General features: G+C 33.8%; 1 protein-coding gene across 1 annotated transcript; it reads right to left on the reverse strand.

The window, feature by feature from the left end:
• Positions 1 to 845: 845 nt before the first annotated feature.
• LOTGIDRAFT_208046 (hypothetical protein) lies at positions 846 to 6,483 on the reverse strand. Its single transcript, XM_009045402.1, has 6 exons — positions 6,368 to 6,483; positions 4,506 to 4,657; positions 3,940 to 4,279; positions 3,323 to 3,627; positions 2,880 to 3,053; positions 846 to 2,583 (listed from the first exon to the last, which is right to left on the reverse strand). Exons 2-6 carry the CDS (start codon positions 4,641 to 4,643, stop codon positions 2,434 to 2,436), a joined length of 1,107 nt encoding a protein of 368 aa, XP_009043650.1. The 5' UTR covers positions 4,644 to 4,657; positions 6,368 to 6,483; the 3' UTR covers positions 846 to 2,433.
• Positions 6,484 to 11,400: the final 4,917 nt, after the last annotated feature.

Raw genomic sequence — 11,400 nt, forward strand, 5'->3', positions numbered from 1 at the left:
GTCAAGAAAATGGCGCATCTGTCCCTTCAAGACGTTAAGGTCAAATTTTAATTGAGGAATGAGGTGACTGATTGAATATGTTTGTCAGAAAGCATAATGGTAAAGCATCTCGGGATTGGGTGCCTATTGGTTGTTTCATATTAATGAGGGTTGGCTGAAAAGTTCCAAGATCGGAACAAATTTTTGCTACTAACAAGTAAAATTGATTAATGAATGGTGGATATAAGAACTACGACTCGGGTGTTATTATTTTCTTTGTACCAGACCACCTTGTGAACCTTAACCCATTGAAATCACCAGACATTGACAAAACTAGCTATAAGTGCTTTCAACTTAAAGGGAATTGGGTTGGAATTCAAGCATGGCAAAGGCCTTTAACAGCAACCGTTCCATAAATCATTGCCCGAGTGCATGGTTTGGTGATCGTTTGATCGACATATTGCCATTTGTGTTGTGAGCTTCTCTCATGAGAGGGTTCAGCACATTAATTATCACCAACATGTTCGAAATGACAAACTTGGTCTCGTCCAAACCCTAGTGCTTGTTTTGGTACTAATTCAGAAACCCAATGCAATTCATTCATCCTGCACAAACGAGCAATCCGAACCCATCCTTGTTGACTCTTTCTTCTCAGAAAAGTGTGTCTACTATTTCCGGTAACTTTGAAGTATTGCAGTGTGGCATTGGCCAAAGACAGGCTTGTAAAAGCTCATCTTGTTTTTCAGATTATCTGTGACATAGTCCAGAAGATAAGGCTGAATGAAAGAACTATGCCATGTCAAATGCCAATTCTCGCTCATATGTTATTTCCAACACCACCCATCTCAACAATGAAAGAAAACAGATTTTTTTTATTTCAAATTTTAATTTTTCTTTTTAGTATTTTCATTTTTTTTTATAAAGTTAACATCATCTTTCAATCGCTCATTCAGTACAAAAAAACAACAACATAAAACAAATATTTACAATAATAATAATATAGCACAACCTTTGGTTACCATAGTAATCTACACGACCTTCACCTTTATAAGGTAGCTGATGCGCCATAACTTTTTCTCCAATAGTTTTGGCAAGCTTCAATAAAACTAAATTTTCTGATTTTTAACTATTAGATCCAATATAAGAATTATAAATCTGTTACTATGGTAACCAATCATAACTTCAAAATTCTCTTCATGATTTCCAACATCAAATTAATATTTTAACGAATCTGCATCACTATATGATGAACTCGATGACTTATATACAAAATGAAATGAAGTACTTTTTACATAACATCGGTTAGAAGATAGTCTGAAACTACCAGACCTTTGCTGGCTAAATGAGAACCATGCAGACATCTGCAAACTAACAGCTACATTAAAGTCAACAGGTTTCGGACTAACTTCAGTAGTGCATATTTTGATTGCAATGCACATTTCCTTGATTAATGCATTTTGTAAAATTTAGGAATCCATTTTTTTTTTTTACACCTGTACCATATTCATCCTCTACTAATGTTTTTAATTTATCTCAACTTACTACCAAATCCTTTTAAACTTGACTATTTCAGTCTTCCATTTCCCAAAATGCATCATTCCTATTTCTATAAATAAACATCACAGACAATAAAAAATAAACCGGATTAAGACTACATCCATAATTTATCCTGGAAAGTTTCTACCGGAAATGCCCTGCCCAATTCTTAATCAACTGATCCTGATTGATAGCATACATTTTACAATGTTAATATAACTTCAGGTCTACCAACTTTGTCTCTCCTCTTGCATGCTGTCCGATATTAGTAAAGAATGACAATCTCAGATACAAGATAGAATCAGACTAGGCATTTCTCTTCAGTCTCTGCTCCCTGCACTATATGATTTACTGCGTCATGCAGCAATTATCTACAAACCCTCCCCTATATCTCCAGCAACAACCGTGCCCTCCAACACTTCTTATATTTCTCAGTATCTATATCATCTTTCACCTAGCACTTCCATTTTTACACCATATTAATTCACATCAGTATTATTAAATATCTAGCGATCACCAATTAATGCATTTGTCATTGATTGTCTCATGAATTAGCACTTTATAAATGCCCTAATTATATCAAAATGTTTGACAATTTTTGGAGTTTTTTTGTTTGTTAGTAACACTTAGTAACACATATAATATAGTAACATGATAAAGCTGTAAAATTCAAAATATTTCTCAGAACTTTTCTCAGTTTTTGTAGAATAATGTTGTTTTCTAAATGGAATCAACTGCTACAGCCAACTGGAAAAAATTCTTTTTTTTTCAACAAAGTTGTATCTGTTGAATTCTATATTCTTCTATTGGTCGAAATCTGAATTCCTCACAGAGCGAAATTGTGCCATCACGGCAACGAATATCGAAGCATTTTTATATTTGAGATTCTATTTATTGTCTTTGGTTTATATCACTAGTTCAGTAGGTTGTTGTAGGACTGTTATCCATCGTAGATGAACTGTTAACGAATCGGAAGATGGCTCTACCAGTAATGCGGCAATCCTGAATATCCTCGTACACCTGATTGGCATCTTCAACTGGGAATACGGCATAGCTGGGAGGAGTGATCTGAAAATACAAGATAATAAAATTTAAAATGAGGCAAATTACCACCTGAAAAGGATTAACTATTCACTGCCTTTGCTTGTAACACAAATACAAGACTTTTCATAAGAACTTTAAAGAAAGCAGAAAGTAGAAATTGACCCATGCACTGTAATCTTGGAATTGAAGTTATGTCAACCAAATGATTATATTATGAATAGCTTCCAAAAAATTTCAGCAATAACCAAAGGTTAAGAACTAATGCCCCACTCATAAACAAACAACAACCCTCCTTTACTGGAATCTAAATATTCCCTCACCTTATTTTCCTGAACAGCATGTAATAAATCATAAAGTTGATTCAAATTTCCTTTTGGTATTCCAACTAAACTCTGTTGTTTGGCTGAGAGAGAGTTGAGGCTTATAGAGACATTACTGTTAGACATGCTATCACCTCCAACCAATATCAGTCCTTCCTGCAATATACAACCATTCTATATATTATCTTATTCAGTTCTAAATATACATTGATATATAATACATATACAGACAAAATATGTGACAATCTATTCCCTTTTAAAGTTGATTAAGTATTTAAGTTTGCCAACCCTCCTTTCAAAGAGTTCACATATAGTATTTGGGTCAGAGCTATTCAAGGTCATTAGTAGCTTTAAAGTCATTTTAAACTCTTAGAAGGATCAAAAGGATTCCTCGATAACAATCGATTTTTGAAAAGAATTTTTAACAAGAGAGAAAAACTCACTCTGTTTAAAACTTTAAGAGATCTCTGATTGGTTCTTGGTGAACTGACTAAATCAATAATGACATCCACACCACCGCGGCAAGCATCCAGGGTTCGTTCTACAATATACTGTTCGTGATCTTCTTCGTTCCAATGTATGATGTCATAGCAACCATGTTCGCTAGCAACCAATAATTTATCTATACTGTTGTCGGCCATGAAGATACGAACATTGTTTTGACCAAAAGATTTGATGAGATATTGAGCAAGCTGTAAGCACCATAATCCTAAACCACCTGCTCCAACTATCAGTACGTTTACACACGCTGAAAATATATAAGAATCTTTGAAATTAACAAAAAATCTTGCAAATTCGAACATCTTCACTGAAAATATTACGCTACAAGTCCATTAACCACAATCAGTCGAATGTCAAAATTGAAAGGATATGACAGCAGAGTTAATGTTAAGTGATGAATTTTTATCAATTTCAAAGATTAGAAATATGACTATTTTGGCCTCTGAATATGTAAAAAGGATAAATTTGAAAAAATTTTCAAAATGTTTTAAATACACCAAGAAGACTTGTTACTAATTAAATGTAGGAAATCCAGTTTTTTGTTAAAAATTTCACTTACGTTTAACTTGTTGAAGTTTCTCTACATGAGGTTTAGCTTTTAATACAGCAGAATAAGCAGTGAGTGCCGAACCTGGCAACATGGTGGCGACCTCTAGTGGCATATCCTCTGGTACTTGAATGACATGTGTTGTATCTTCAACTGCGATATATTCTACATAACCTTGGTCTATGATATCTTCTGTTGGGAACAATATAACCTTGTCTCCCCTTGTGAAATTACAGTTTGGTACTGTGTTTGAAATATCGTGTATGTAACCTCCAATCTCGTTGCCTGGAAATGAGGGTTTGGCACCTCGTCGACGTAATCCTTCAGAATAACAGGCACCTAGATAAGCCACCTGGAATTAGAAAAAATATATTAAACTATGTAAATTTCAAATATAATGATCCCTTCTTTTAATCCTTTCTACTGGATCTAAATCTTTCAAAAGATTATATAAAATTCTACACAAATATTATTCTTTACGTAGAACTACTTGCTTTGATCAGCTGAACTGGAGATAACTTCCTTTACTGCACACTGCATGGTATCAAATGCTGTAAAGCAATATGTAAAAAACTCACCTTGACGACAATACCATCTTTGGGTGTTTCTGGCATGGCGAGGGATGAGCTGACGCCATCATACCCTGCAGAAACCAAACTTTCATTTCCACGTTTCATCATCTTGACTTCATTCTGGTTAAATTCATAGTCCAACATCTTGAATTGTTTGTCTGAAAACCAAAAATATGGTTGATTAGAAATACAAAATTATAAACTAAAATTGATTTGAGTAGGCCTCCTGAATACAATTATAAAAGTAAAAATGCCATATTTTATTGAGTGTAGAAATATCACCTAACAAAACTTTAATTTCTATTTTCAAAGCTTATTCAGTTCTATAAGTGTTTCATCTTATAAAGTCCAATAAATAATGACCACATCATAAATAAACACAAACATTCACTTTCAAATGAAACTTTTTATTTGTCAGTTGACATCAGCCAATTCTGAATAACATCCTTCTAACTGACGCAAGACTTGACCTAACACTTGCCTCTACTCTCAAACTATCTCATAAAACGCCGACCTATATCTAACTTTCTTTGTTTCATACGAATCTTACCCAAAATAAAAATGTCGGTTAAAAAGTTGGTTGTTTTGATTAAAGTCGGTTAAGTTATTCAGATGACCCCGAGGTCAGAGACTTCAACCAATCAGAGTTATTGAATTTCTTGTTGCCATCCAAAAGCATTCATCAATCAAATAAAATGTGTTTCTATTTTCATGTGTACTCGTTCAACCGTAAACAAATGCATTTCGACCTATTTTGACTTGACTACACGAGTTCATTCTAAACTGTAGCGCAAATGGTTAAATTGCGTAATTCAATGTATTGAACTATATATCATTTAGAAAGCTTTTATTCTCGTGAAATCCTTCATTTAAAACTAAAAATATCATGCTTTTCTATCTCGGTAAACAAAACCCTACGGCATCTTTCTTTCTCCATAAATGTTTAAAGCTATGTTGACGTTATTAATTAGTTTCAAAAAAGTAGCTTACAGAAAGCAAAGTCAGGTTTATTCACCTAAAGACTTTGGCGCCAAATTATTGCACAACTATCCCGCCATAACGTCATTCGAGGGTGACGTCACTTTTCCCACCAATGATGTCACCGTGCGTAAAAAAACTTTTCGAATTAGGAAAAGTTTTAGAAGTATAAAAAGAAAAAATTGACGTCACTAATATTTTCTTTTAAACGAATTAGAAAAATGATGTCAAATTCATTTTGAAATCTAGTGATAATTAAATAAAATATTTCGTTTAATCAAAAGTTATGAATTTATTCAGGCCTAAATTATTAAATTTATATCACAAATTACCGACGCCTTGTGAAATAATTCCAGTCATGAAAATTCCATCGTTTTATCACGCATTGATCATTCCTCAGGCATGCCGACACCACGCATGCGCAATGTGTTAACCACAATAGACAGGGCATTATCAGCTGATCAGAACGTGCAATGCGCGTGGTGAAACTCTGGGTTTCTAAATATATGTACATAATAACACCTTGCCGAACCCGGTTATATAATTAGAGACACGCATAGACCACGAATTCTTATACTCCTAATTGTAATACCAATGCCTGATCCAATCCACCCGGTCAAACCAAACAAAGATTTTCTAGAGTTCACAAGTTCACGACATCTCACTTATTGACACTGGATAAATATTGCTGTATATGTTTTTTAACAATAAATTTCAATACTTTTTACAAACCATTAGAATTGAATGTTATTGTTTACAAAATTTGAAACCTTTTTTACTATTATACATTTCAAGTGAAAGTGCAGATATCGGTCGATCTAATAATATTGTGCGATCATAGAAATTCTATCAAAAATATAAAATAATATTCAGAAATACATGATATATACCTTCAATAATTTTATAAATCCTCAAATATATTTTAATTATAACACAAATGTATGTCTCTTGTAGTTTCTCTGTCGAGTAGCGGCACGTTCTGAAGGAAATTCGGTTATCACTGCTCTTATATTCACTGGGCCACAATCATTCAGTTTTCACGTGAACAGACAAAATAACGGTCAATTTACAGTCTTGATTCACCAGTGATATCGTTAAAATGATATAGGAATTTAAGGCTGGATAATTGATATTTGTATTTATTTCATTACCGAGAATCGAAAGGAAATTGAGTAGTTGTGAAATTCGGTGGCTGTTCCAGAATCGCAAAACGACAATTTTAAGAATTTTGCATTCGTCAAATTTGGAAATTTGCTCTATTATATCAAATGCGACATATTTAGGTGCAAATGCACTGATGTCGTCACGGAAAATTTTGAATAAAAGAAAATTTTTAAATATAATTTTCTGCAATCCTTTGTGATTTTCTATAAATAGCATGGACAGTACAAAAGCATGCTTTGAACAGCTGATAGGAATGATTCAATTTTACGTGCAATTTTCGCCCATGGAAGATGACATAATGGTCTGAAATCGTAGGATGGATTCCGTCATATCCAGAATTAGAAAACAGGATTGAACGATTGATGGATTTTGAGATTTTAGGTAACTGGCATCGAAACAGGCGGCCTCGAATTATCGTCTGCTTCTTTGGACTTGACTAATCTCAAGGTCGTTCTGTGGTTATGACATTAGCCTGCATTTCTAGACGATTTGAAAAACATGCTTGATATAACTGTTTAATTTCGTGTACATTTGTGCGACGATGAAGTTAGGGCTCTATCCATCGTCCGGATTGCACTGCCATACATGTACCCCCACTCGTCAGGAAAAGAGAAGGGGAAATTCCATTTCGTTTTTTGAGAATAAAAGTCTAAAGGGCTCAATCATAGCTTGGATGTCATTTATTTGAGAAGAGACTCAACAGGGTGGAATGGTGGTGGGGTCTAGTAGGAGGTATAGGATTGTCAGGATTATATAGGCCTAATTCAAAACATATAGTCCGTCGTCAGGTGGAAAAGGGCACACCTGTAAACAACAGTTAGATGTAGGCCTACATTATGACGTCAAAATTAATTATAATCTCGCCGGCCGGTATACATGGCCTTACACGACTATGTTATTTATTACCAAAAAAACATTTCTAAATATAACATGATATGCAATGGGTAATTAAATCTGATAAAATACTTTTACATTGTGATTAGCGGTGTCTTGGTTACATATATTACACCACCAACTTGTTTCTTTCAGATTTGTTCATTCTATGAATAGATCTTACTCTTACTATAATAATCAAGCACCAGAAAAAAATTCTTTTGTAAATATCAAAACAGATCATTGTATTCACCCGGTAGCCTGGGATTGAAAAAGTTCCTATTATGTTTGGTAATAGTGACAAATTAAATTGTTGAAATGTCTCTCACAAACGAATCTCAATGCATAGTACTGTTATATCAATACTACCAAGCTTACAACAGAAAATTGTGTAGAGATTGACGATGTAAATTTTAGAAACGTATATTTGTACATATAACAAAAAGGATAAGTATATGGTAAATTTGCATGAATAACTCAAAAGTAGTTTAACATAGAATGGGATAGGGCCTGCCATAAGATGGTAAAATGTTCAAACGTTATGTACAATGACCCAAAAATTGTAACCAAGAATAGTATAAAGTTTTTTTCGATTAACCAAGAGAAGTATAACATAGAATGGTAAATTGTTGAAACGATGTTTGAAATTAACTTCGAGTGAATAGGGCCTGTCATAAAATGGTAAATTGTTGAAACATTGTGTACTATAAAACTCAGCATAGGCCTATACCATAAAATTGTCGAAACGTAAGGATTGACATTGTAATTTTTAGAAACGTTGCGTAGAATAAAATTCAAAGAGTGAACACCATATTATAAGAGTTAATTTAATACAATGATTTATTTAAAGGCCAATAAATTTAAGTTATATATCAATGTACAATTCGATAAGAATTGAGGCCAAAATAGCTTAATAAATTCAGATTAGTCATTGGGGTAAAAATAGTATATGTTTGATATAGACCAGAAGTTTCGATATGTACTTAATATGTACTAAAGATAAGGTTTTATGAAATTTTAATGAGGTCTAAATATTACAATGTACTATAACCTTTCAAATTAAGATTATTTTTTCAAATATTAAAGAGATTTTAAAGAGGTTTTATAAAAAATTGTGTGTACCGGGGACACTGATAGCATCAATTTGCACCCCAATTTTCAATCAGATGTCTGTTGTTTTTACAAATCCACTAAACCTGATGATATGACATCACTAATCGCGAAGAGGCTTTCGTCATCAAACACTGAGTTTTAGAGAAATTGCAGGGACCACAGAAGTCTTTTCCAGGTATTTTTAACCCTTTATTAAAATCAAAACTATGTCGGTTCTCATAAAATTCAACAAAATCGCACCCTTCCATTTTCGACTTACGTCACCTCCAGGATGTTATTGATATTTTTTTGTACAGATTATTACGTCATATTATCGATATGTAAACGTAAAAGACAGCTTTAAAATTAACATAAGTAAATAAAATGTTGTACGTCCTAAGTTCCACTGTTAAGAAGTTACAGTCTTTCGTCTTTAATGAAAAGTATTTGTAGGCGAGGCAGAATTCTATTGAGAAAAAAAATTCCTATACTAAGTTGTAGTGTCCAGAACACCAAGTAAATCTGTAGAATAAAAGATGCCAAGATAGCAGAATTGTATTGAATTAGTCTGTTGAAAAGTAGGACAGTTATCGATCCATCCTGGATAATGATTGGATACTGAGATCATATCTATATTTAGAATGCAGTCGACAATCAGTCATTTGCTAAGCTAGTCCTAATCCTTATATCGCACAAAAATAGTGGCCGTGGGTTTTAATCTCGGTCGGCGTTCGAAAGTTTATTGATCTTGAGTTGATTAAATCATTTTCCTCATTATTTTAGACCAGTGATTCCCAACTTTTCTCAGCCCTCACTGGAGCAATCACCTGGACTTTACACACCCCCAAAAATTTGTTTCGTCCACATTTTCAGCATGTGTTGATGTGAGGTGCTCTCTCCATTCCAAACAAATTCTACTCCTAAACCAGTTGGCCACATCCCTGATACCATAGTCCCACACCTCCAGGGGGTGAAAACACCCCAGATTGGGAACCAGGGTTTTAGACGATCCATCTTTAAATGGTAATGAATAAGTCATCTTCCTTTTTATCTGGCTATCTAGTTATCGAAGGATAGGACTACTAACTGAATAAGGCATCTTTTCTCATTAATCCAGATTTCGGATTTATAAACAATAGAGATTACGTTGGTTAACTCCAGTGTACACTATCAAGTGCAAGTTGTGTTCGAGCGACGCGTTTTTTCTTATACTTTGCATATGAGATTGGGTCTAATGTGATCGAGCCCATTGGAAGTTTTCATTTGTGCGGGATTCCTCGTGTTGTCTATAGGCTCATTTCCTTGTTCTTGTCCCTCTCATTGATATATTACGTGGTATTCTTCCTCGGAAATCAAATGGTACATTTAGCCACTTCTACCAAGCCAACTTACAATTATTAAGTCTAGCTCACTGGTTGATAAACCAATCTTAAAGTCACGAGTTGCGCCCCTTATTTCATTATCATTACTCGTTTTTCCAAACAAAAAACCCAGCAAATGAGTCCATGTCGGTTTATAAGTCAAAAAAATATTTTTATCCTCGAAATTCATAATATCATACAAACTCTGTGCTGTGTTATATTCTATACATAATTCAAAACTTTTTGCATACATATTTTAGATTTTTCAATTTTTTAGTTCAGTCAGCAAATTGGGTACCATTTAGAACGTAAACATGAGATATTCAAATAGCTAACAAACACTTTTGTATCCCAAGTAGAACATACTATATCAAGCTCAAAACCGGCGACATCAAAACAACCATTAACCCAAAATATGCAACACGTTATTCATATCCATATTACATGTAATTCACTTCGGTCTTCTTCTTAAACCGGTTTTATCAACCATTAATTTTATTGGCTAAGAGTAAAAGCTGTAACCAATGGAAGTCTCATATCACTATTCTAGACAGTGATGTGTGTGGAAGTTAAAAGAAATTGTTGTGATAGTAGCGATAGTCTATGACCTAATGTTTGAAACCATTAAATATATTAACCGACATTTCTATCCAGGGTTTTATCATTATGCCACTATTATAATGGTCGTAAATCTTGAGGTTTCAAGGCCACCACATACAATCTTCCTCGCAACAAAATAAACTGTAGACAGGCAACGCCATGCAGTGTGTAATGTGGGAATATCTTAATATTTGCTGGAATACCACACTGTTATGTTTGACACAACACAACACAATCTCATTTAAAATAGTTCAAATGAATTCAAACGGAGTTTTACCCCCTTCTTTTCTGCACTTGACTTTTGACTATTTGCAGTGTGCAAATATGCCAATGACCACACACACAAAAAATATATACAAAATGGTCGTGCAGTGCGCAATGAATAAAAAATTTCAGGACAGAGATATCAGTCTATTATATTTCTGTTGATTGAAATGTGGGATCTTTCAATTGGACAGAAAAGGTAGTGTGGGCATTTTTAAAATTTTGGAAAGAGAAAGCCCCATCTCCCAAAACCATGCTACTATTTTGAATGAAGTGGGCCTTTACAGTGAATATATTCAAAATATTTTCTACACTTGTTATAACTGCAATGTAATATAATCCCACCAACTATAAATACATGTACCTAACAGTATAGATAATTATCAGATACTGCTTCTATTCAAATCATTGTAAAGAGAAACTTGAGCCCAATAAATATTATATGCGTAGAGAGAAACTGTCCCTTGGGACCAGTGTAGGATAGGTATCACTTTTACTCCGAAAATTCGGACCAAACGTTGGAAATATAACCGCCATATCCAGTTGTCCCGACGATGTATCGGTTCTGT

Source organism: Lottia gigantea, assembly GCF_000327385.1.
Source record: "Lottia gigantea unplaced genomic scaffold LOTGIsca_1, whole genome shotgun sequence".
NCBI lineage: Eukaryota > Metazoa > Mollusca > Gastropoda > Lottiidae > Lottia > Lottia gigantea.

What these genes read in the sequence shown, in the direction of transcription:
- LOTGIDRAFT_208046 (XM_009045402.1), bottom strand. Translation starts at nt 4,643, where the DNA reads ATGTTGGACTATGAATTTAACCAGAATGAAGTCAAGATGATGAAACGT. An exon ending in CTCTTAAAGTTTTAAACAGA is followed by an intron (nt 3,054 to 3,322) that starts GTGAGTTTTTCT and finishes GATAATATATAG; the next exon opens with AATGGTTGTATATTGCAGGA. An exon ending in ATGCTGTTCAGGAAAATAAG is followed by an intron (nt 2,584 to 2,879) that starts GTGAGGGAATAT and finishes TTGTATTTTCAG; the next exon opens with ATCACTCCTCCCAGCTATGC.